Source organism: Crinia signifera, chromosome 11 (genome assembly GCF_055691185.1).
Source record: "Crinia signifera chromosome 11, ASM5569118v1, whole genome shotgun sequence".
NCBI lineage: Eukaryota > Metazoa > Chordata > Amphibia > Anura > Myobatrachidae > Crinia > Crinia signifera.
Genome location: NC_139227.1, coordinates 118,804,731 through 118,830,438, shown reverse-complemented (window position 1 = coordinate 118,830,438; position 25,708 = coordinate 118,804,731). Strand labels below are relative to the sequence as shown.

At 46.0% G+C, this 25,708-nt stretch overlaps 2 protein-coding genes across 2 annotated transcripts in view; one reads left to right on the top strand and one right to left on the bottom strand.

The window, feature by feature from the left end:
- Positions 1-25,708, top strand: part of LOC146045576 (transmembrane protein 263-A-like) — a 282,338-nt gene that overhangs the window by 178,294 nt on the left and 78,336 nt on the right. The gene's annotated exons all lie outside the window — the stretch shown is intronic.
- The window catches only part of CHST1 (carbohydrate sulfotransferase 1), a 36,354-nt gene continuing 11,932 nt past the window's right edge, over positions 1,287-25,708 (bottom strand). Inside the window, exon 2 of the mRNA XM_083164535.1 lies at positions 1,287-3,252. Within this exon, the coding sequence (XP_083020661.1) occupies positions 1,938-3,200 (1,263 nt within the window). The 5' untranslated portion in view covers positions 3,201-3,252 and the 3' untranslated portion in view covers positions 1,287-1,937. The remainder of the gene's footprint in view (positions 3,253-25,708) is intronic.

Genomic DNA, 25,708 nt, shown 5'->3' with positions numbered 1-25,708 from the left:
TTCGACTGTAGTGAGGATTCCTTTGCAAGTGATTGACATGGAGCGGCCATTTTGTGGGAGATGACGGAGAGAGGTGTCAAAAATTTGGGTGTGTCAGAACCTTTTCAGGAACATGTATCAGTCGCTGAGTGCGATGCCATACGCAGAAATGATGTCTCAGGCATGTCCGTTGCGGCAGTCATTGTGAGTGACCATAGGGAGTTATGGTGTGTACACACGTTAGATGTGCCTTAAGATCCTATCCACGATCTGATCAGATAGGATCGTGGATAGGATCTTAAGGCACATCCGATTTGCATCCTATCTTGACTATATAGTGCAGATCTGCACTATATAGACAAGGCAGCCAAGACTTTCTGGCTTCCGATACGTGAACGTGCATCGGGATCGGATCGGGATCGCAAGGGTTAAAACCCTTGCGATCTGCATCCGATGTTGATCCGATGCCGATCCGATGTTGATGATATCGTCAACATCGGAAAGGAAATCGGACCGTGTGTACACAGCATTAGTGTTTCCCGGATCTGCATTGATGCTGTGAATCTGTACGCAGCTGTGAAGGCTCTAGTGGGCATCTCTAGACTAATCTCAACGGCTGTTAAATTAGTGCACATCCTCTAAGGGGGTATTCAATGGATATTTCCATCTTCAGAAATATTGGGCTGTCCGCATTCAACTCACTGCTGCAGATTCAGCACTTTGAAAATCTGCATTTGCAGAAACAATCGCCAAATCCACGAATTAGCCTCCGTTTCCGTCGAAAAAGACGTGGATTCGCGGATCCACGTCTTACCAATTTTCGGATTGTTTCCCGAAAATCGGAAAACAATTAAAAAGATTGCACAGATGGAATGAGAATTCCATCTATTCTATGCAAAAATGGGCGATATTTCCGCAGATCCGAAATATCGGGAAATATTGAATACTCCTTTAGTCACTGGCACTTCCAGCAGCAGTAACGTACCAATATGAATCAGGCTCTTTGTTACCATGGTGACTGAAGCTGATTTTTAATGGAATCCATTTGACGTAGAGCGGCCAATGCAAAGTCATTGGCAGTCGTAAAATGCGTTTATTATGGTGAGCACATGCAACATTGCATCTGTGGCAAGATAAATGCTGGTGGACACACGCAAAAACCAATGTGCCCCTTGGGGTCTGATCCTACTGCCAGCCCCATGTCTCCTCCACTCCTTTGCATTGATGAAACATTATCATCACTGAGGATACCCCTGTTTTATTCTTTTTAACCTCTACTGTGCACGAGTGTAAAAGACCCAATCATCTTCAATGCATACCTCTTTATAAACATTTATAAATAGTACAACATGATTCAAAAACTTGTGCAAATACCCTCACCCTACAGCGTACCCGGAACGACAGGAACAATCGTATACTTCAGAAGAATATACCTTGTGTTTTGGTTTTTTGTAAACATTATAACACCCTCTACAGCCGCATAAGCTTTGTACATTGTGTGAGCCGGGCTGAAATTCGCCTGTGTACGCTTCTCGTTGACGGAAGTTAGTTTGCCAAGATTAAGCCAGCTGATGAGAAACCAACACCTCTCCATAATATGTCCTTTTGGTAACATCACTTTAAGGCCATCCTTACGTAACATAAAAAAAGACGCTTGTACTGCATTGCTAACAATTTCTGGCCATTAAGAGCTGTACAGGCATAACCGCGATCTCTAGTATTGAACGCCAGTATTAAAACCGCTTCAAGTCTTTCAGAGGTATAATTGCCGATTTTTCTTCATGTGCTTTATTACTCCACCCACTGTAGTGCAACTTGCTTTCCCGAGAGAAAGAAACAAGAAGAAGGGGGGATGGTCTCCTAAAAAAATATATAGTTTTGTTTTCTTCCTCAATTTGTCTCTGAACACATGTCCGTCCTTCGTAACACCTTCGCCATCTGTAAATACCCTTACGTCATCACAAAAAAGGCATAAAAGATCTGTCCTCAATCAGGCTGTAGGAAAGGTTCCTCAAGTCCTGGGATGAGCCCACTGTCTTGTAGCCCAGTTGGAGAAGAACCTGCCTACAGGCATTCTGGGTGAATTCTACAATATCATATGACAAAGTCAGTCTCCAGCTTTCAGCCATGGCTGCCGAGTTTCTGACGGTGCCATATTTGTGTTTGGCTGAGGACTGGTCCCCTCGGGTGTTATTCAAAATCCATCTTTCCACATTCGTGTCCAGTGGAATACCAACAAAGTCATAGATTTCCTCCATCTTTTTCATGGGATTTCTAGCGAGATCTTCATACCTTAGAAGCATGTAGCGGCCCTTCAGCCACAGCGGCCGGCTAAACCCAGTGGACACCGAGTTTAAGAAGTCCTCACAAACTGTGGTCAACTGAGTGGAGTCTAAGTTGTAGGGTCTGCGGCCGGTAGCTCTCCAGATCCTCCACAACCTGTAAGTGTCTCTGAATGTCTCGCTGCGAGAAGCTAGTATGCCTCTTGGGTCCCTCACCAACTGGATCACTTTTAAATTCAGCCTGGGGTCCTCCACCAAAGCTCGTAGGTCGTTAACCTCAGGGACACGGACAGTTTTAATAGCCACGTGCCCGTGGTCCTTGCAAGACTCCATAGCCAGTGTCAAATTCAAGATCCCACATTTCTTAACGCAATCTCCTTCCTCTAGGTAAATGTCAGTGGGCCCTAGCGCATCACAGACTGGGAGAGAGCAGAGGGCTTTGCTTGCCCCTCTTCTAAATAGTCTGTCAGTAGTGTGGTTCACTGGCTGCGGCTTGATGTAGTTTTCCATAAAATATAGGTCACAGTCATAAAGACTCCTTAAGAGGTCTCTGCTTGCACCCAACATTACTCTCCGATCTGCCGGGCTTTTACTCTGCGTCATTTTGGGGATTAAGGTGTACTGAACATGATAAAGTGGCTCAAACAAGTAGAAAACATCAGCGTGCTGATTGAACAGCTGTCCAACAAAGGAAGACCCACTGCGGGTGGTGGCCAGTATGAGGATATGGGTCTTCCTTGAAATATTAGCGTTTACTGGCTGTCCATCTTCACACAGACGATCGGGATAGTCCGTGGGGTCCTGCCCAGGGCTGCAGTTGTTTGGGCTGGGAATTGGGCACATGTGAAAGGATTTTGTGGTGAAGGTTCGGATGGCTGTGTATTGAATAGCAATGGAGGCTAGCGCTAATAAGAGGACAGCCTTCCAAGAACATTGCATGGCTGGAAACCGTCATTGAGCCTCTTCCCGGGGATTCTGTTGTTGTCTGTACCTACAGGGAAGACACAGAAATAGATTTCAATGAACAATTCCTTTTTGTCTGGTAGCTGTCAGTCACAGAAAAGGTAAGACTCGTGCTCTCTAGAGCAAAATTCACAACAGAAAACTAACTATATCATAGATTTGATTGACATACATTTTCTTTTGTATATTACATGACCCATGATTCCCGACAAACTATAATACAGTATTTTAAAAGAGAGATTTATAGTGATTCTTCCTGCAGGAAAAACATTGTATAACTATTTTCATTCCATGTCTTGGGGCTTTATTTACGATGTATTGGTTCCAGAAGTGGGGCTGCAGCTCAATCCAAGAGTAGGGGAGCCACACCAACTACCAGCGAGTCCAAAGATGGTGCGGTTTGCCAGTGTTTTTGTGTGGCTGCCCCATTTGAATTTTGCATTGCCCTGAAGCCCCATCTCTGAAGGCAACACTGGTTGGTTCTAAAACCCTGCAGTTCCGATCATGTTCATGCCAGAAATTTAAAAGGACAATGCTTATAGTGGCCATATTTTTACAGTAAATGTTGCGTATACACTCAAATCAGAGGTGCCAACACTTGTTCAAACTCTTAGTAGGATAAGATATAATGAACAAATCTTTGTTTTGTTTGTTTTTTATCCGATTTGTTTCATGACTGTTGGGTGTTAGACCTTTCAAGTTGCTATTTGCCGACACATCTTCTGATGTATTGATTGTATTCTTGTGACTACTGTCATCTATTGGTTGACACTTGCTTCGAAATTAGTAAAAAAAACAATTGAGGCAAAAAAAAGCAACAAAACAAAAACGTATTATTAGATTAGAGCAGTGGTTCCCAAACTGTGTGCCGCGGCTCCCTGGGGTGCCTCAGGACACTTGCAGGGGTGCCTTGGGTTGGTGGACCGAGATCAATTCATATTATTTATGGTCAATGTAACAGGCAAAACCAGTGCTAATGGCTGCAAATCATAATATATGTGGACAAACAGAAGCAAATCCTGTCCCTCACCAGATAACTGTGACATATAAACACAATGCACTTAATTTAAAAAAAAATTCTGAGTTTCTAGATAAGAAGCATTTGGTCTAGGGGTGCCTTGAAAATATTTTGATGCTCTAGGGTGCCGTGATTCAAAAAAGTTTGGGAACCACTGGATTAGAGGAATATATAACATTGGAAAACTGTATGCAGTGGTATTGAGATAATTTTCCTTACTGAATAATACACCCAGCCTTAGTGGTTTTTATACCCCTGTTGTGGAATGCTCGGTTAGAAATGGGGTGAAATGGGGTGAATGACGTGGGGGATTCCCTGCAGTGGCAGTAATTCATCAATGATGTCTGGAGGCAGTTGTACCTACTTATGTCACTTCCTGACCAACATACACCCTACCCCTGACTGCTCGGCCACCCCTACCAATGCTGGCGCCCACAACAAACACTTCTGTACATTCAGGCAGTTTGCATGCTTTTGTCTTTAGGACTCTATTGAATAAGTCTTATAGGGGGGGGGGGGGAGATAAAATTACCTTTAAAGTAGTATTGTTGATTTTGAAACAAGGGTTTTTATTTACCTGTTTAACTTATTTCTGACAATTCCAGGCTGCCCTCCTATAAGCTAGCCTTCCCTTTCCAAAATCTCTCTTTGGGGAAGATCTACACGACAGAGCAGGTGAACAAATTTGAGTTCCAGCACTGGGGCATATTCCCAAGGAGAGGGTTTCCTGATCATGGAGACAGAGCGCTATTTAAGATGATGGCAAAGGAAGGGGGGCTTAAGTTGTTCTGTACAAAGAAGGGCTCTACAAAGACTCTCTGCTCACTAAATCACATATAGTGTGACTGTGGTTGCCAGGATAGTAACAAGACTCTGAACAAGTGATATCTGTTTAACACAAAAAACACGGTACTCTTTACCTAGCACGGCGCCCGCGATTACAATCGCGGGCGTCGGGGGTAAAAAATCGCGGGCATCGCGGGTAAATCAAAAACGGGTGCGACGCGATGCCCGCGATTTTCCCATAGGGATCAATGTTAAAAGTCAGATTGGTCGCGATTTTAGCGTTAATTGGCTCAATGCCCGCGATTTTTACATAGGAAACAATGTTAAATGGGCCACAGAGCCCTAATAGTCCCCCTGAAGTGTGAAATGGCCCCCACAATTTTTAACGTCACCCCACGATCAACGTGAACCCGAAGCGTGGCGAGCGCAGCGAGGCCGCGAGGGGCGGCGGTACGCGTCCTCCGACCTTTTCATACCCCCACTATCCACGTCGACGTGGAGTTGAGAATAGAATAGTGTGGCGAGCGCAGCGAGCCACCGAGCCCGAAGCGTGGCGAGCGGACGCGGATACCTTCACAGGTAAACGCGTCCCCTCGCGGGCTTCACAGGTGTCCGCGTCGCCGCGGACACCTGTGAAGCCCGTGAGGGGACGCGTATAACTGTGAAGGTATCCGCGTCCCCTCGCGGGGCTCGCTGTGCTCGCCACGCTTCGGGCTCGGTGGCTCGCTGCTCTCGCCACACTATTCTATTCTCAACTCCACGCCGACGTGGATAGTGGGGGTATGAAAAGGTCGGAGGACGCGTACCGCCGCCCCTCGCGGGCTCGCTGCGCTCGCCACGCTTCGGGTTCACGTTGATCGTGGGGTGGCGTTAAAAATTGTGGGGGCCATTTCACACTTCAGGGGGACTATTAGGGCTCTGTGGCCCATTTAACATTGATTCCTATGTAAAAATCGCGACCAATCTGACTTTTAACACTAAAATCGCGACCAATCTGATTTTTAACATTGGTCCCTATGGGAAATCGCGGCCATCGCGGGCATCGCATCGCACCCGTTTTTTAGTGCATGCGATGGTCGCGATGGGCGCCGTGCTAGGTAAAGAGTACCAAAAACACTAATTATTTATTAAACTTTAACTTTAAAAATAATTATTTATGAATGTAAACTGGCAAATTAGAAGGAAAATCCCCATAATCCCTGAATCGAATGGCCAGCCAATTAGATTTAATTATGCATTTATTTGACACTGGGTTAACCGTGGTTTACACAGCAGAAAGAAATCTATAAATCTATATTGATCAGGTCTCATCCTAGACTTGTAATGGGAAGCATTCTGTACTCTGCAGTTGCTCTTTGCCCAGTACAAAACGAAAACAGACTGAGAGAAGAGCAGCAGGTAATAGAGACAGCCCTGGTGTCCCCTAGCTCTCATATCTCCTGTAAACCAGAACTCAGGACAATCTCAGGTATATTCTGATTGGTGGACGTCTGAATCAATCACCAATCACAGTGCAGCATTCATTACCTGACTGGTTGTCAGCATGCTGATTGGTGGATCTCTGAAACTATCACCAATCATAGTGCAACCTGATTGGCTATCTGTGTCTCTATGGGCTGCCCACCTAATAGTAAGTGCCATGTACACACTCCCTGCAGCTGTCCTGTCTGTTTTCCTCACACATTCACCCTCACTGCTCTCTAATCCTATGCCCCTTTCACACCAGAAATGCAGGGACAAACCCGTGAATTCAGTTCCCGGGACAAGCAGGGACATTCCCGGGTTTGGACCCATTCATACCAGAAATGTCCCTGCATTTTCTGGTGTTTGAAGGGGGCGGGAAGGAGGCCGGCAGGAGGTGGGGAGGAGGCGGGCAGTCGGCGGGATGGCGGCGGAGGTGGACAGGAGGTGGGGAGAATACTCACCCCGGTTGCTGGTCCTCCGCACAGGCCAGGGATCCACAAAGGCGGCGGCGCAAATGACGGGACAGGCGGCGGATGAAGATGACGCAGCTCTCCGGCGCCCTCACTGCTGCCGGAGAGCTGCGTCATCATCATCCACCGGCTGTCCCGTCATTTGCGCCCGCCGCCTGCATTAATTCCCGTCGGACAGGACACGGAGGACCCGGCAACCTGGGTAAGTATACCCTACACCTTTCACACCAGCCAGGTCCCTGGGTTGAACCCGGGAACAACCCTGCTACCTAGCAGGGTTGGATTGCCGGCAAATCAGCCCAGTAATTTGTCCCGGGTACCTTTCACACCAGAGGTAGTACTGGGTTGTTCCCGGACTCAACTTGGAATTTAGGCTGGAGTGAAAGGGGTATAACTATTCCCTGCACCTTTTCCTCACTGCTCCCTTCTCCCACCCTTCATCACTGTTCCCTACTCTCCTCCTTCCTCGCTGCTCCTTACACCATGCTTCCCCCCCCCATTCTCTGATTATGACCATCACACAGACTGGAGCGCAGCCTATACAAGGAGATTACTCTGCTCTATATATCTTTAATATTCATGTGACCATGCCTATAAGGTCAGTATATCATTCTCTATCTGTGCAGACCAGCGCCACCAGTCTGGATCCAGGCTGCTCTCCCCGCTGTGCGCTGCTTCTAGTTGTGGAGCAGCCTTAATGCAGACTTCGTACAGCTGCTGCCTGTGTGATGTCACCCTGCTAGCGACAGAGTGACATCATCAGATGCCTTCAAATCTACATCACCGGGCCCCTTACACATGCAGGAGATCCGTAACCCCACAGCGGGCATCAGTAATGTAGTGCACCACATACACACGTGCTGGAAGACGTCATACTAATGGCAGCACACGTGAACATTTATTCTCCTCAACACACAGCAAAATACTAATCCTAAAGTCACACAGATATTGCAACTCTACCCAAAGGGCCCCTACCGGGGGCCAATCACGTCACCGGGGCAACAGGTACTTTATGTTCTTGGTGCACAGTATTCTTATAGTAAATATATTCTAGTGCAGTGATGGCCAACCTGTGTCTCTTGAGCCTCATGCGGCTCTCCCCCTTGTAAAGTGCGGCTCCTGCTCCCACTGCTGCCTGCCGCCCACCGTCTGTCCCAGTCCCTCCTGCTGCCGGTTCCCTGAATCCCTTCTCCTTCTGAGGGGAGGAGAGCACACATCGCACATCTCTCTTACCCAGGGCTTAAAGTGGTCCTGGAGAGGTGGTGGAACTCCGTTCCCCTAACAATGACTCCCCCCCCCCTACAACCCATAGAGGTAAAATGTTCCCACAACAAATGGTTGCACAATCGTATACACATTACACCGCATGTAGTGCCCTTGATTCATATTAAACCACACAGTAATGCCCCTTATACACATAATGTCCACAGTTGTTCATCTTAACTTTACATTACATACGCCGTACCAGAAGAAGAAGCCGCTGGGACAGGCTTTTCTGTTGGAATTACATTTCAGGACTGTGGTAGAGGTGGAACTCAGTTCCCCCTACCATTGGAGGTGGTGGAACTCAGTTCCACCCCGTTCCCCCTCACTTTAACCCCTGCTCTTACCCCTTACTGTGCATCCTTGTGACTGGGCCGTCCGCCAATCAGAGCTCGTGGGCCAGCAGCCAATCAGGAGCCGGCCAGCGAGCTTTGATTGGTGGGCGGCCCAGTCACAGGGAAGTGAGGGGGAAGGAGACGCGCGGTGTGCTGTGCTCTCCTCCCATCGGTGACATGACAGGAGGACTGCAGGGGGATGCCAGACTGTCCTCTCCCCGCCTGGCAGCAGCAGCAACAACGGTGAGTGCTGCTGCTGGGAAATTTGCACTGTGGGGGCATAGCAGTTTGTGGCACTGTGGGGGTATAGCAGTTTGTGGCACTGTGGGGGCATACCCGGCACCGTGTAGTGCATACCTGGAACCGTGGGGGATATATGTGTATCTGGCACTATTGGGGGCATATGTATATATGGCACTGCACTATTGGAGGCATATTTGTATCACACCCACCCAAGGGGTCAAAATAGACTACGCCCCTTTTCTTTGGCGCATGCGCCTTTGGCGCGCGCATGATGTCGGCTCTTTAGCTTGACTACCGATATTTTTCGGCTCTTTACCTCTAACCGGTTGACCACCCCTGTTCTAGTGTATATCACACCTGGCTGTGTGCGTCACACCTACCTCTGTACATCATGTCTACCGCTGTATGTTGCACCTCCCTCTACAAACCATTAGGTCGACATGAGTCTAGGTTGACATGGGTTAGGTCAACAGGGTAATGTCGACACGGTTATTATGTCGACACGGGTAAGGTCGACAGGGTCATTAGGGCGACATGGGTAGGGTCGACAGTGAAAAAAGGCGACATGTTTTTTGTTTTTGTTTTACCCTTATGTCGATAGAGTCAACATAAACACTAAAACGTACCACTCGCTATGCTTCGGGCACGGTGCCTCGCTGAGCTCGGCGCACTATTTTATTCTCCCACCACGCCCGAGTGGATAGTAGGGCATGAAATACCGCCTGTCGGCACATGTCGGTTCAAAAAACAGTAAAAAAATCCCATGTCGACCTAATGACCCTGTCAACCTATCTGCATGTCGATCTAATACTTGTGAACCTACTTGGTGGTAACCCAATGACCGTATCCCCTCTTAGGTGACACCTGTCCATCTGGAATTGCTCACTCTAATGGGCCCCATACATCAGCAATTAATTGTGACAATCCTCAGATCTGGAGATGATTGGCACAATTAATCTTTAATGTGTGGGCTCCCCCTTTTGGCGATCCCGATCAACAATTAATAGGGATGGCCAATCGATTGCTGAATCAGATTTTTTAACATGTTTAATAATCTGGTATTATCTGCGGTTGTTTTTTATATGTGTGGGCATTCCGTTTCGTCTTCTTCATCTATTTACATTATGAAAAGAAGTGACATCTGAAATGACACTCGATTGAGGTGATGTATGGGCAATTTCCAGATACGAAGATGCAATCTTTACATGGAAAAATCTGCCGATCACTGAAATAAATCTGTAATGTGTGGGAAAGTCAAATAGATTGTAGAAACCATTTATCTGGCCAAAAAAATCACTGGATCTGGAAAACCATTAATTATGATTGCTGATGTATGGGGCCCATTACAGTCTAATAATTTGTGTTCAAACTTGTTCCTTTGGCATAACTAAACAATGGAAAACTAGGGGTAGTTCTGAGAGCTTCTCTCACTTGCTGCTCCCCTTAGCAGAGCAGCGCTGAATAACCACAGTGTCTTCGTAGGGAGAGAGGCACACACACCAGCAGGTTATAGAGCAGTGGCAACTCAAGAGACGGAGCTGCAGCACAGTTAAAAATGTAAATAGGGGAGCCACACCCACTGCCACCAACTGCCATTTCAAACTGACTTACAAGCAGTTGGTGTTTCTCCCCCATTTTAATTTTTAACTGTGCTGCAGCTCCACCACTGGAGCCACCGCTGTCCCACAGTAATGAATACGGGGCGTGACACGTGACAGAAGGGACGGGCAGGTGTGTGGCTGCGCAGCATGACCTCGAACATCAGGAGGGGACAACCCGTTTTGCACAAGGGGGCGTGGTCAGCACACAGGTGGGCTGTATGTAGGGTGCGGCAGCACAATTTGGGGGGTAAGGTTATTGATGTTTGCGTTTATTTACATAAAATAAATAAGCCTACAGTATTTCCAGTGTATGGAGATATTATCTACCTGATAGGACTCTAATGTCCTCCTGAGCACCCCAAAATCTTAATTTGGCTCTGTCCTGGAGCAGAGTGCCTGCAGTAGGTTACCCCACATGTTGCCAGTGCCACCTTCTTTTGTGAGATATATTGGCCCCGGTGCAGGTGATAGCGAGGACGTATAACGCCCGGGTTGCGGCCTGATGGATCACCCAGCACTGCGTAGGCCACAGATGTGCTGTATATTGATGCAGGTGCATTACTTTCCTGCGATCAATGGGGAACATAAGTCTCATTTACAGCCACACCCACATATTACAGCGCGCTCTTTGTGGTTCGGGAGCTGGCGCAGCGAGGATCATTTAGCTGCTATTCAGAATAATATTCTTTTACTCCCCATGGCCCGCAATTGTTTTGTGAATTTGGCATCATTTTTTCTGCTGCGTGTTTTCTATGAGTCCCCCCCCACGGGTTCTGAAGGAAAACAAATCGAATCTCTGAACACAAGGAATTTACTAAGAGAAAAATCCTTACAGAATCTCTGTTTTCCAGAAAATGTTACAGGAGGTGACTCAGGACAAGACCGCAAACAGGTCCAATATATTGGATTTCAAAGGAGGGGCTCAATGGGGTAAAAATACTAGGATTGGAGGTCTATTGAAGATGGAATGTTGCCCATAGCAACCAATCGGATTCCGGACGGGATGGTCTAAGATCTGGCACCCCTTACCACCAACTCCACCTGCTACCACATTGATACTAATCGCATATGCTCTAACATATGCGAATAGTATAGGGCAGCTCTTGCCCTTTGCGAAGCAGCCGGTGGGGGGTGAGCGGGTCCCCAGTGGCTCTCCCCCCTCCTGCTGTTCCCGGCTGCTGGCTCCTCCTCCTCCCTGCGTCCGGAAGGGGAAGTATGGGGCTAGGGAGGAGGATGTCACTGGTCCGGGCAGCACAACAGGACGCTGCCCAGACACAGGTGAGGGGGGAGTGGCATGGCCAGTGCGGGGCGGTGGGGGATGCAGTAAGAAGCCCATAGACTTTGGGGCATGCTCAGTACTTTCAAAGCAGGGCATCAGATGCCCAGTTATGCTCATGCACAGCGGGGCATCTATTCACCCACTGCCCTATGCCCATACACAGATGGGCCTTTATTTACCTGCAGCTCGAGCCACCCCAATGCGGAGAATTTGGGAAATAGGAGCCTATGCTGGATTATGGCACAAGAGAATGTTAGATGAAGACCTTAAGGGAAGAGGTCAACAGGCTCAAAATGTTGACATGAAAATGGTTGACACACGTTTTGGGGGGTTTTCACCTATTTTAGAACTTTTGCTTGATTTACCATCTGATTGGACTACAAATGTGGCCCCACCCAGTAACCCCACCCAACGCTTGGCGAGCTTTATATACATATCTTGAACCACAGAAAACTACGGAAGAAAAACTTTAAAAAGTGTGTTGACCAATTGTAATGTTACATTTTTTACACTGTCGAGTGTCGACTGTATTCATGTCGGCCCTTTGGCCCTGTTGACCTATGCCTGTCTATGTAATTATTCTATGCCACACACACTTATAGTCACAGTCTTGTGTACGTACAAAGTGGTATATACAGTACTGCTACATACCTATATATAGTATGTACTCGCTGTGTTGCGCAGTTGTGGTTGGGGGTGAAAACTGCTTCATCGAGCCAGAGGTTGCTCTGCTGTCTCTCTGAAGCCTGTGGGAGTCTAGCGTAACTTCGGGGAGATTAGACCCGCATGAAATATACATATACAGTATGTCCATTCTAATAATAGCCAGTCGCGGGGAAAGATTTTAGCCCTTTCCCTAAACTAGCAGAACCTCAGGGATGCAGAACTCTCCTGATGCATGTGGGAAATGCCAAGGTGTCGCACACTACACCTCTGTACTCGTGGTCTGCCACAAGTACACATAGTACAAGCATAGATTACTGTATGACAAGTGGGGTAGTGTGTCCTCACCAGCACGGAAGGGGTTACCCTTCGGAGTGCTGTGGCTTCCACTGGTTATTGACTGTCCCTGGTTATCAGTAAATAGTCCTGCTTCCTTGTAGGTGAAGGAACAGACTCTCCATACACAGCTGAGACCTGCGCAGGATGGGTGCCCTTGTCTGGCGCTGGCAGACTGGAGCGTAGGAAATTTCCAATCCTGAATACTAGGTAGAATCTAAAATGTACCAGCGGAACACCTACCCCCCACCAAACAGTGGTGTGTAAAGCACTGTGCCCATACAGTCACACCCTGTGTACCACTTACCCCTCTATGTATGCTGTCATGCTATGGCAATGTGTATTTATACAACTACCTCCCATGTACCACAATACTGCCATACCGAGGTAATATACGCTGTAATACAAACATCTACCTCACGTGTACCATAATACTGCCATACCGAGGTAATATACGCTGTAATACAAACATCTACCTCACGTGCACCACAATACTGCCATACCGCGGTAATATATGCTGTAATACAAACATCTACCTCACGTGTACCATAATACTGCCATACCGAGGTAATATACGCTGTAATACAAACATCTACCTCACGTGCACCACAATACTGCCATACCGAGGTAATATACGCTGTAATACAAACATCTACCTCCCGTGTACCACAATACTACCATACCGTGGTAATATACGCTGTAATACAAACATGTACCTCACGTGTACCACATTACTGCCATACCGCGGTAATATACACTGTAATACAAACATCTACCTCCCGTGTACCACAATACTGCCATACCGCGGTAATATACGCCATAATACAAACATCTTCCCATGTACCACAATACTGCCATACCGCGGTAATATACGCCATAATACAAACATCTTCCCATGTACCACAATACTGCCATACCACGGTAATATACGCTGTAATACAAACATCTACCTCACGTGTACCCCAATACTGCCATACCACGGTAATATACGCTGTAATACAAACATCTACCTCACGTGTACCACATTACTGCCATACCGCGGTAGTATACGCTGTGATATAAACATCTACCTCACGTGTACCACAATACTGGCATACCGCGGTAATATACGCTGCAATACAAACATCTACCTCCCATGTACCATAATACTGCCATACCGCGGTAATATACGCTGTAACACAAACATCTACCTCACGTGTACCACAATACTGGCATACCGCGGTAATATACGCTGCAATACAAACATCTACCTCCCATGTACCACAATACTGCCATACTGCGGTTATATACGCAGTAATAAAAACATCTACCTCACGTGTACCACAATACTGCCATACCGCGGTAATATACGCTGTAGTACAAACATCTACCTCACGTGTACCACAATACTGCCATACCACGGTAATATACGCTGCAATACAAACATCTACCTCCCGTGTACCACAATACTGCCATATCGCGGTAATGTATGACGTAATACAAACATCAACCTCACGTGTACCACAATACTGCCATACCACGGTAAAATACGCTGTAATACAGACATCTACCTCCCGTGTACCACAATACTGCCATACCGCGGTAATGTACAACGTAATACAAACATCTACCTCACGTGTACCATAATACTGCCATACCGCGGTAATATACGCTGTAACACAAACATCTACCTCACGTGTACCACAATACTGCCATACCACAGTATAATACGCTGTAATACAAATATCTACCTCCCATGTACCACAATACTGCCATACCGCGGTAATATACGCTGTAATACAAACATCTTCCTCACGTGTACCACAATACTGCCATACTGCGGTAATATACCCTGTAATACAAACATCTACCTCACGTGTACCACAATACTGCCATACCGCTGTAATATACGCTGTAATACAAACATCTACCTCACGTGTACCCCAATACTGCCATACCACAGAAATATACGCCGTAATACAAACATCTACCTCCCGTGTACCACAATACTGCCATTCCGCGGTAATATACGCTGTAATACAAACATCTACCTCCTGTGTACCACAATACTGCCATACCGCGGTAATATACGCCGTAATAGAAACAACTACCTCACATGTACCACAATACTGCCATACCGCGGTAATATAAGCTGTAATACAAACATCTACCTCACGTGTACCACAATACTGCCATACCATGGTAATATACGCTGTAATACAAACATCTACCTCACGTGTACCACAATGCTGCCATACCGCGGTAATATATGCTGTAATACAAACATCTACCTCACGTGTACCATAATACTGCCATACCGAGGTAATATACGCTGTAATACAAACATCTACCTCACGTGCACCACAATACTGCCATACCGAGGTAATATACGCTGTAATACAAACATCTACCTCCCGTGTACCACAATACTACCATACCGTGGTAATATACGCTGTAATACAAACATGTACCTCACGTGTACCACATTACTGCCATACCGCGGTAATATACACTGTAATACAAACATCTACCTCCCGTGTACCACAATACTGCCATACCGCGGTAATATACGCCATAATACAAACATCTTCCCATGTACCACAATACTGCCATACCGCGGTAATATACGCCATAATACAAACATCTTCCCATGTACCACAATACTGCCATACCACGGTAATATACGCTGTAATACAAACATCTACCTCACGTGTACCCCAATACTGCCATACCACGGTAATATACGCTGTAATACAAACATCTACCTCACGTGTACCACATTACTGCCATACCGCGGTAGTATACGCTGTGATATAAACATCTACCTCACGTGTACCACAATACTGGCATACCGCGGTAATATACGCTGCAATACAAACATCTACCTCCCATGTACCATAATACTGCCATACCGCGGTAATATACGCTGTAACACAAACATCTACCTCACGTGTACCACAATACTGGCATACCGCGGTAATATACGCTGCAATACAAACATCTACCTCCCATGTACCACAATACTGCCATACTGCGGTTATATACGCAGTAATAAAAACATCTACCTCACGTGTACCACAATACTGCCATACCGCGGTAATATACGCTGTAGTACAAACATCTACCTCACGTGTACCACAATACTGCCATACCACGGTAATATACGCTGCAATACAAACATCTACCTCCCGTGTACCACAATACTGCCATACCGCGGTAATGTACGACGTAATACAAACATCTACCTCACGTGTACCACAATACTGCCATACCACGGTAATGTACAACGTAATACAAACATCTACCTCACGTGTACCATAATACTGCCATACCGCGGTAATATACGCTGTAACACAAACATCTACCTCACGTGTACCACAATACTGCCATACCACAGTATAATACGCTGTAATACAAATATCTACCTCCCATGTACCACAATACTGCCATACCGCGGTAATATACGCTGTAATACAAACATCTTCCTCACGTGTACCACAATACTGCCACACCGCAGTAATATACGCTGTAATACAAACATCTACCTCACGTGTACCACAATACTGCCATACTGCGGTAATATACCCTGTAATACAAACATCTACCTCACGTGTACCACAATACTGCCATACCGCTGTAATATACGCTGTAATACAAACATCTACCTCACGTGTACCCCAATACTGCCATACCACGGAAATATACGCCGTAATACAAACATCTACCTCCCGTGTACCACAATACTGCCATTCCGCAGTAATATACGCTGTAATACAAACATCTACCTTCTGTGTACCACAATACTGCCATACCGCGGTAATATACGCCGTAATAGAAACAACTACCTCACATGTACCACAATACTGCCATACCGCGGTAATATACGCTGTAATACAAACATCTACCTCACGTGTACCACAATACTGCCATACCACGGTAATATACGCCATAATACAAACATCTACCTCACATGTACCACAATACTGCCATACCGTGGTAAAATACGCCATAATACAAACATCTACCTCATGTGTACCACAATACTGCCATACCGCGGTAATATACGCTGTAATACAAACATCTACCTCACGTGTACCACAATACTGCCATACCGCGGTAATATACGCCATAATACAAACATCTTCCCATGTACCAAAATACTGCCATACCACGGTAATATACGCTGTAATACAAACATCTACCTCATGTGTACCACATTACTGCCATACCGCGGTAGTATACGCTGTGATATAAACATCTACCTCACGTGTACCACAATACTGGCATACCGCGGTAATATACGCTGCAATACAAACATCTACCTCCCATGTACCACAATACTGCCATACCGTGGTAATATACGCTGTAACACAAACATCTACCTCCCGTGTACCACAATACTGCCATTCCGCGGTAATATACGCTGTAATACAAACATCTACCTCCTGTGTACCACAATACTGCCATACCGCGGTAATATACGCCGTAATAGAAACAACTACCTCACATGTACCACAATACTGCCATACCGCGGTAATATACGCTGTAATACAAACATCTACCTCACGTGTACCACAATACTGCCATACCACGGTAATATACGCCATAATACAAACATCTACCTCACATGTACCACAATACTGCCATACCGCGGTAAAATACGCCATAATACAAACATCTACCTCATGTGTACCACAATACTGCCATACCGCGGTAATATACGCTGTAATACAAACATCTACCTCACGTGTACCACAATACTGCCATACCGCGGTAATATACGCCATAATACAAACATCTTCCCATGTACCAAAATACTGCCATACCACGGTAATATACGCTGTAATACAAACATCTACCTCACGTGTACCACATTACTGCCATACCGCGGTAGTATACGCTGTGATATAAACATCTACCTCACGTGTACCACAATACTGGCATACCGCGGTAATATACGCTGCAATACAAACATCTACCTCCCATGTACCACAATACTGCCATACCGTGGTAATATACGCTGTAACACAAACATCTACCTCACGTGTACCACAATACTGCCATACCACAGTATAATACGCTGTAATACAAATATCTACCTCCCATGTACCACAATACTGCCATACCGCGGTAATATACGCTGTAATACAAACATCTTCCTCACGTGTACCACAATACTGCCACACCGCGGTAATATACGCCGTAATACAAACATCTACCTCACGTGTACCACAATACTGCCATACTGCGGTAATATACCCTGTAATACAAACATCTACCTCACGTGTACCACAATACTGCCATACCGCTGTATTATACGCTGTAATACAAACATCTACCTCACGTGTACCCCAATACTGCCATACCACGGAAATATACGCCGTAATACAAACATCTACCTCCCGTGTACCACAATACTGCCATTCCGCGGTAATATACGCTGTAATACAAACATCTACCTCCTGTGTACCACAATACTGCCATACCGCGGTAATATACGCCGTAATAGAAACATCTACCTCACATGTACCACAATACTGCCATACCGCGGTAATATACGCTGTAATACAAACATCTACCTCACGTGTACCACAATACTGCCATACCACGGTAATATACGCCATAATACAAACATCTACCTCACATGTACCACAATACTGCCATACCGCGGTAAAATACACCATAATACAAACATCTACCTCATGTGTACCACAATACTGCCATACCGCGGTAATATACGCTGTAATACAAACATCTACCTCACGTGTACCACAATACTGCCATACCGCTGTAATATACGCTGTAATACAAACATCTACCTCACGTGTACCCCAATACTGCCATACCGCGGTAATATACGCTGTAATACAAACATCTACCTCACGTGTACCACAATGCTGCCATACCGCTGTAATATACGCTGTAATACAAACATCTACCTCACGTGTACCCCAATACTGCCATACCGCGGTAATATACGCTGTAATACAAACATCTACCTCCCGTGTACCACATTACTGCCATACCGCGGTAATATACGCCGTAATACAAACATCTACCTCACGTGTACCACAATACTGTCATACCGCGGTAATATACGCCGTAATACAAACATCTACCTCCCGTGTACCACATTACTGCCATACCGCGGTAATATACGCTGTAAAACAAACACCTACCTCCCGTGTACCACAATACTGCCATACCGCGGTAATATACGTCGCTACAAACATCTACCTCCCGTGTACCACAATACTGCCATACCGCGGTAATATACGCCGCAATACAAACATCTACCTCCCGTGTACCACAATACTGCCATACCGCGGTAATATGCGCTTTAATACAAACATCTACCTCACGTGTACCACAATACTGCCATACTGCGGTAATATACGCTGTAATACAAACATCTACCTCCCATGTACCACATTACTGCCATACCGCGGTAATATACGCTGTAAAACAAACACCTACCTCCCGTGTACCACAATACTGCCATACCGTGGTAATATGCGCTGTAATACAAACATCTACCTCACGTGTACCACAATACTGCCATACTGCGGTAATATGGGCTGTAATACAAACATCTACCTCACGTGTACCCCAATACTGCCATACCGCTGTAATATACGCTGTAAAACAAACATCTACCTCACGTGTACCACAATACTGCTATACCGCGATAATGTACACTGTAATACAAACATCTACCTCCCGTGTACCACAATACTGCCATACCGCGGTAATATGCGCTGTATACAAACATCTACCTCACGTGTACCACAATACTGCCATACCGCGGTAATATGCGCTGTATACAAACATCTACCTCACGTGTACCACAATACTGCCATACCACCGTAATATACGCTGTAATACAAACATCTATCTCCCGTGTACCACAATACTGCCATACCGCGGTAATATACGCTGTAATACAAACATCTACCTCCCGTGTACCACAATACTGCCATACCGCGGTAATATACGCCGTAATACAAACATCTACCTCACGTGTACCATAAATATATACCGTAGGTCACCCGCAGGTTGCAGTGTTCTGCTATGGTAATGTATGCTGCGGCACTGTCATGCTGTGTTACTGTATGCTGTAGCACTGCAGTGCTGAGGTAATGTATGCTGTGGCACTGTCATACTGTGGTAATGTATGCTGTGGCACTGCCATACTGTGGTAATGTAGGCTGTGACACTGTCATACTGGGATATGTACGCTGTAGCACCGCCATACTGTGGTAATGTATGCTGTGGCACTGTCATGCTGGGATAATGTACGCTGTGGCACTGCCATACTGTGGTAATGTATGCTTTAGCATACATGACTGTGCCAGGGCCGGTGCCATGTCACGTCTAGCATTCAACCCGGAAGTCTCATTCCAGACCCTGAAGGAGGACCGATGGAAGGCGGGAGAGCAGTTCCACTGGTATGTATTTAAGTAGACACATTTGGGCCTGATGTATCAAGCTTTAAAAGTGATAAAATAGACAGTGATAAACAGACAGCCAATCAGCTCCTACCTGTCATGTTACAGGCTGGATTTGAAAAATAACAGGGAGGAACTGATTGGCTAGCTGTTTATCACTCTCAATTTTATCACTTTTGAAGCTTGATACATCTGGCCCTTATTATTGTGTTAGTTTACTATAAATGTGACACGGGTAACCGTATTACCCCTACTTCCGAAAGACCTAGATCCTGATTCCGATTTGTACACAATGCCAATGTCCATGCAGCTGAGTATTTATTGTAGACTGTGCATTAGCCAAGGTGCTCTATCAATGCCATCTGCAAACAGCAGCAAAGATCTAGTGTTAAGGATTGTTAGCTAAGGGCCCCAAACTGGTATCTTTAGGTCTAAATCCGCCTCTGCTCTTGGGCTGACGGACTACATTATTTACCGAGACTTGTTCAGAAGTGAACGATGCACTCACCGGCTGTAATAAAGCTGCCCCTATGTACTGTGACCTGTGTGACAATAAACTAGTAACAAACAGCCAGTGTACCTTTTCTTTCCCAGAATCCTCAACTAACCCCAAGGCTATTGACTGTGTTTCTGATGTATGCCATAACAGAGACTCTACAAAGACAGCTCACTTGTATGAATCTGTCTGCGAGGCTACTACCGCCGCTGGTCATTTTTAGCAAACTCCAGAACCCTAGTTTAACGTGAATTCTTGTGCATGTACTCTAGAACCAAAACCAGCGCATCAATGAGCTAGAGGTTCTAAACCACAAGGGGGCGCTATTTCTACCTTGTGCTTTACAAATGACTTTGAATGGATGACATATGTTTCCCTGCCACCACATTTTTATTCAATTAAGCATAATCATTTGCAGTTGAAAGTCTTTTCCTCTGGTTGTATCCCGGAATCCCCCGCTAGATTGTCAACTGGTGCCGAGACAGTTCTTGGAGATTATCTGGGAAAATTATATCATCAATTAAGTCATTCTGCGGAAACTCTATGGAGATTTCAGGACACACCTAAGCAGCAATAATTGCCAGCTGGGATGACATGGAACTGAAATCCCCAGCATGGGGCAGCGGAACCAACTTCAAGCAAATCTGTGTTTAATGTAATGTGTAAATCTCATTTAGCGGCATTAAAGGAACATTCACGTTATGCTACAAATAATAATACGATGAAACTTTGAAAATAACATGGGAGTCATCCATGACGAGAAGGGTAAGGACAAGTGCGGTAGTCTGTGCAGGGCATCGCTCACGGACGGCCCTGTCTGCAGCTATGAGCATGCCCCAGGATGGCAGAGGTGTGCTTTTCACATTGGCATGTGTGCAATACTAAGAAAGGACAGTACCCGGGGGTACCTAAAGGCCTTACCAAACATACCATGATGTAAGGACCTAAAATAATTCTATAACATGCAGGGACTGTAAGTAATTATACATAACGCAGACAATGAATGGTATTCAGTGCACCCCATACTTGCCTACTTTTGAAAACTAGTTTCAGGGAGATTTTAGTTGGTAGTAGAATTTTGCACAGCGCCCCATTGAGGGGGCGTGTCATGCTCCACCAGAAGGGCGTGTCTAGTTCCATATATGGTGAGATTGTGAAAAGAGATTGTGAACGTGGCATCTAGAAGTGTGGGTGTGTAGTTTAAAATGACTTATATCTAAATGTAGTTGAGCGACAAAGCAGTTAGTAATGGGCCCTACACACATGCCGATGTGTGCAGGGCTACCTAGCTGCGCTATGTCGGGCTGTGCTGCGCCGCTATCGCCTAGCACACAGAGCTGACAGCCCACACACAGAGCGAGCTGTCAGCTCTGTGTGCTAAGCGAGCGGACAGCACCAGTGTTCTCCGGTGGGAGAACACTGCCGATGCCGAGATTGATGGACACTGTCCGTCAATCTCGGCCACCGATAAAGACGCGCGGGGACGCGCGCCGATGCAGATACAGCCCCCACACATACACCGATGTGAGGGCATTTGCTAAGCGACTTTGCAAAACTAAGCAAAATCGCTTAGAAAATGCCTTAATATCGGCATGTGTGTAGGCCGTATTAGAGCTACTGTACTATACTTGTTAAAGTGCTGGGGAGTGGTGCTAAGGATTCAGTGTAAATGTATCTATCTCTCATTCCTTTTTTCCCCAAAAAATGTAACAGTGTAATGTGGGTGCAATGAGAGAGATTGCTAGACTAATGAGGGAGAGAGGGAGATTGCTGCTATGTCAGGGAGTCTCCTGCAGAATGCAGGAGGGGAGGTAACTATGATGTAACAGTGTAATGGGGGCTAGGTGACATGAGGGAGATTGCTGGACTAATGAGGAGAGAGGGAGCTTGCTGCTATGTCAGGGAGTCTCCTGCAGAATGCAGGAGGGGAGGTAACTATGATGTAACAGTGTAATGTGGGCTAGGTGAAATGAGGGAGATCGCTAGGCTAATGAGGGAGAGAAGGAGATTGCTGCTATTTCAGGGAGTCTCCTGCAGAATGCAGGAGGGGAGGCAACTATGATGTAACAGTGTAATGAGGGCTAGGTGACATGAGGGAGATTGCTAGACTAATGAGGGAGCGAGGGAGATTGCTGCTATGTCAGGGAATCTCCTGCAGAATGCAGGAGGGGAGGTAACTATGATGTAACAGTGTAATGTGGGCTAGGTGACATGAGGGAGATTGCTAGACTAATGAGGGAGAGAGGGAGATTGCTGCTATGTCAGGGAGTCTCCTGCAGAATGCAGGAGGGGAGGTAACTATGATGTAACAGTGTAATGTGGGCTAGGTGACGTGAGGGAGATTGCTAGACTAATGAGGGAGCGAGGGAGATTGCTGCTATGTTAGGGAATCTCCTGCAGAATGCAGGAGGGGAGGTAACTATGATGTACCAGTGTAATGTGGGCAAGGTGACATGAGGGAGATTGCTAGACTAATGAGGGAGAGAGGGAGATTGCTGCTATGTCAGGGAGTCTCCTGCAGAATGCAGGAGGGGAGGTAACTATGATGTAACAGTGTAATGTAGGCTAGGTGACATGAGGGAGATTGCTAGACTAATGAGGGAGAGAGGGAGATTGCTGCTATATCAGGTAGTCTCCTGCAGAATGCAGGAGGGGAGGTAACTATGATGTAACAGTGTAATGTGGGCTAGGTGACATGAGGCAGATTGCTAGACTAATGAGGGATAGAGGGAGATTGCTGCTATGTCAGGGAGTCTCCTGCAGAATGCAGGATGGGAGGTAACTATGATGTAACAGTGTAATGTGGGCTAGGTGACATGAGGGAGATTGCTAGACTAATGATGGAGAGAGGGAGGTTGCTGCTACTTCAGGGAATCTAATGCAGAATGCAGGAGGGGAGGTAACTATGATGCACCCCTCATGGGGCATAAGGAGCATGGCACAGATTTTATGCAGATCATTGGGCTGATTATGTATTACTATTACTGCAATAAAAGGCAAGGGGTACAAATTATACTTATCTACTGTCGTAGATGGTCTGGGGGAATCCCAGTTTTTCAGGTAGTCCCATGGACACCAGGAAGAGGGGAGGAATCTCCTGTGTCCGGCCCAGTTCCTACTGAATACCATGGGTTCATAGAGAGGGAGAGGTAATACGATGCTCACTGCGTCATTGCAGCTCTGCCCTTTTCTGTAGACCCACAATTAGGATACGTCATTAGTTCAACCCTTTTTAGATCTAAATACATTGGGTCGACAACTGGACGTAGACAAGGCTTTGGTCGACAATGCTAAGGTCAACAATTAGAAGATCAACAGTCAAAAGGTTGACGTGAGTTTTTCATGGAATTTTTGAGCCGACACGTGCCGACAGGTGGTATTTCGTGCCCTACCATCTACTACAGCATGCCCGAAGCACGGTGAGTGTAGCGGTACACTGATACGTGTCCATGCGAGGGGATGCAGTGCTGCGTTTCAGTGTCCATGTCGACTGTGTCGACTTTCTGGTAAAAAAAAACAGTGAAAAGCCCATGTCGAACTTTTGACTGTCAACCTAGACCATGTCGACCTAATGCTTGTGTCGACCTAATGACCTGTCGACCTTGGCCCATGTCAACCTAGATCCATGTCAACCTTTCAGCATGTCGACTGTTGACCAACCTTATGGTCGACCATGTGATCCACTCCCGTCTCAAAAAACAAGGACAGCGTCAATTACCCAACCAGTTTTTTTAGCACAAATTTTTGGGATACTGTAAGAGAAGAGTTAAGCCCTTGTGGTGTAATCACACATCCACCTATGTAATCTTGCTGCAGACTATAGCACACTTAAATGACTGTACTGTGCGGTGTCTCCAGTAATCTTCTGTAATTCCCTGTAAACTGCAGCGCTCCCGAAGAAGCAAACTGTCACTTAACACTCCCATGCATTGCTATGGCATATTCTGATTCCTTTACCCCAGCAATGAAGACAATGCCTAGTTATTATGTAAATTATACCTGCGTTCTCCACGCAGGGTATGGTAACGTTTTCAAGTGCAGTTCTAGATAACGAAATATACATTAAAAAAAAAAAGTGCGTTTTCCTTTATTTGTCCCAGGTCTTATTAAATGTTCTGCACAAAACATTGGAAGATTGTGGCTTTTCCATAGAGTGGTCAGTGCTACCAATAGGACAAACTGTAATTACATAAATAACTGGAGAAAAACAAATTAGCAATCAAAGAATGAGTCAGGTCTCAGCGTTCTGTTCCATGCGTATGCATGCAGATTTCTCTTCCTGGAATATATTAACCATCTAAAACACTGTTGGCCTGATTCATGACCTGGTAGCTGTTGTGCAAATTTGCAGTCGGCTGCGATCCGATAGTCGCCGCCCAGACAGAGTTAGGTCCCTCCCTGTGTGTAATTGTGACCCTTCCACAACTCTGCGACAGAAACAGGCTGGAGCTGACGTCACAGATACTCCCTGGAAATGCCCTGGGATTGGGATTTGGTATATGTCACTTCTCATCCTGTAGTAAATGATTGCATTGTTTCTTTCCAAGTCCTTGACTGTCTACCAACTGGAATGAACTTTATTTCATTGTATATTATGCTCACTGACCGCTGGTAAATGATTCACCCGGTGCTATCCAATTAGCCGGAGCAATTCATGACTTATCAGGAGTTTGGTTTCACCTGCTTCAGGCAGGTGAAGCAAAATCCCTGAGAGCATCCCTGGGGCTGTGGCCAGGGAAAACATTGGTTTTCTGGACAAAGTCCTTGACAAAGCTGAAGGATCAGCGAAACGTGACGATGTTTGGCTGTTTTATGGTGTTGCAACTGAGCCCTAGGTCACTCAATAAGGAACCAACAAGAGTACAGGACCGAACCAGTCCACCTTTTTCAAATTGGATCTATGCGGGACCTCTCCTTTACCCCAACTGACCCCAAGAGACCTTTTACCTTGACTGGCCAAGACTACATCCTGGGAGGATCTCTAAAGCAGGACATTACCAAGGTACCCCAATTCCTCAAGGGCAGTTATTCAATTTTCATCCACAAGAGGGACATGCTTTGCAACGGACAATTAACCTTACCACGGTGTACCAAAGGTAACCA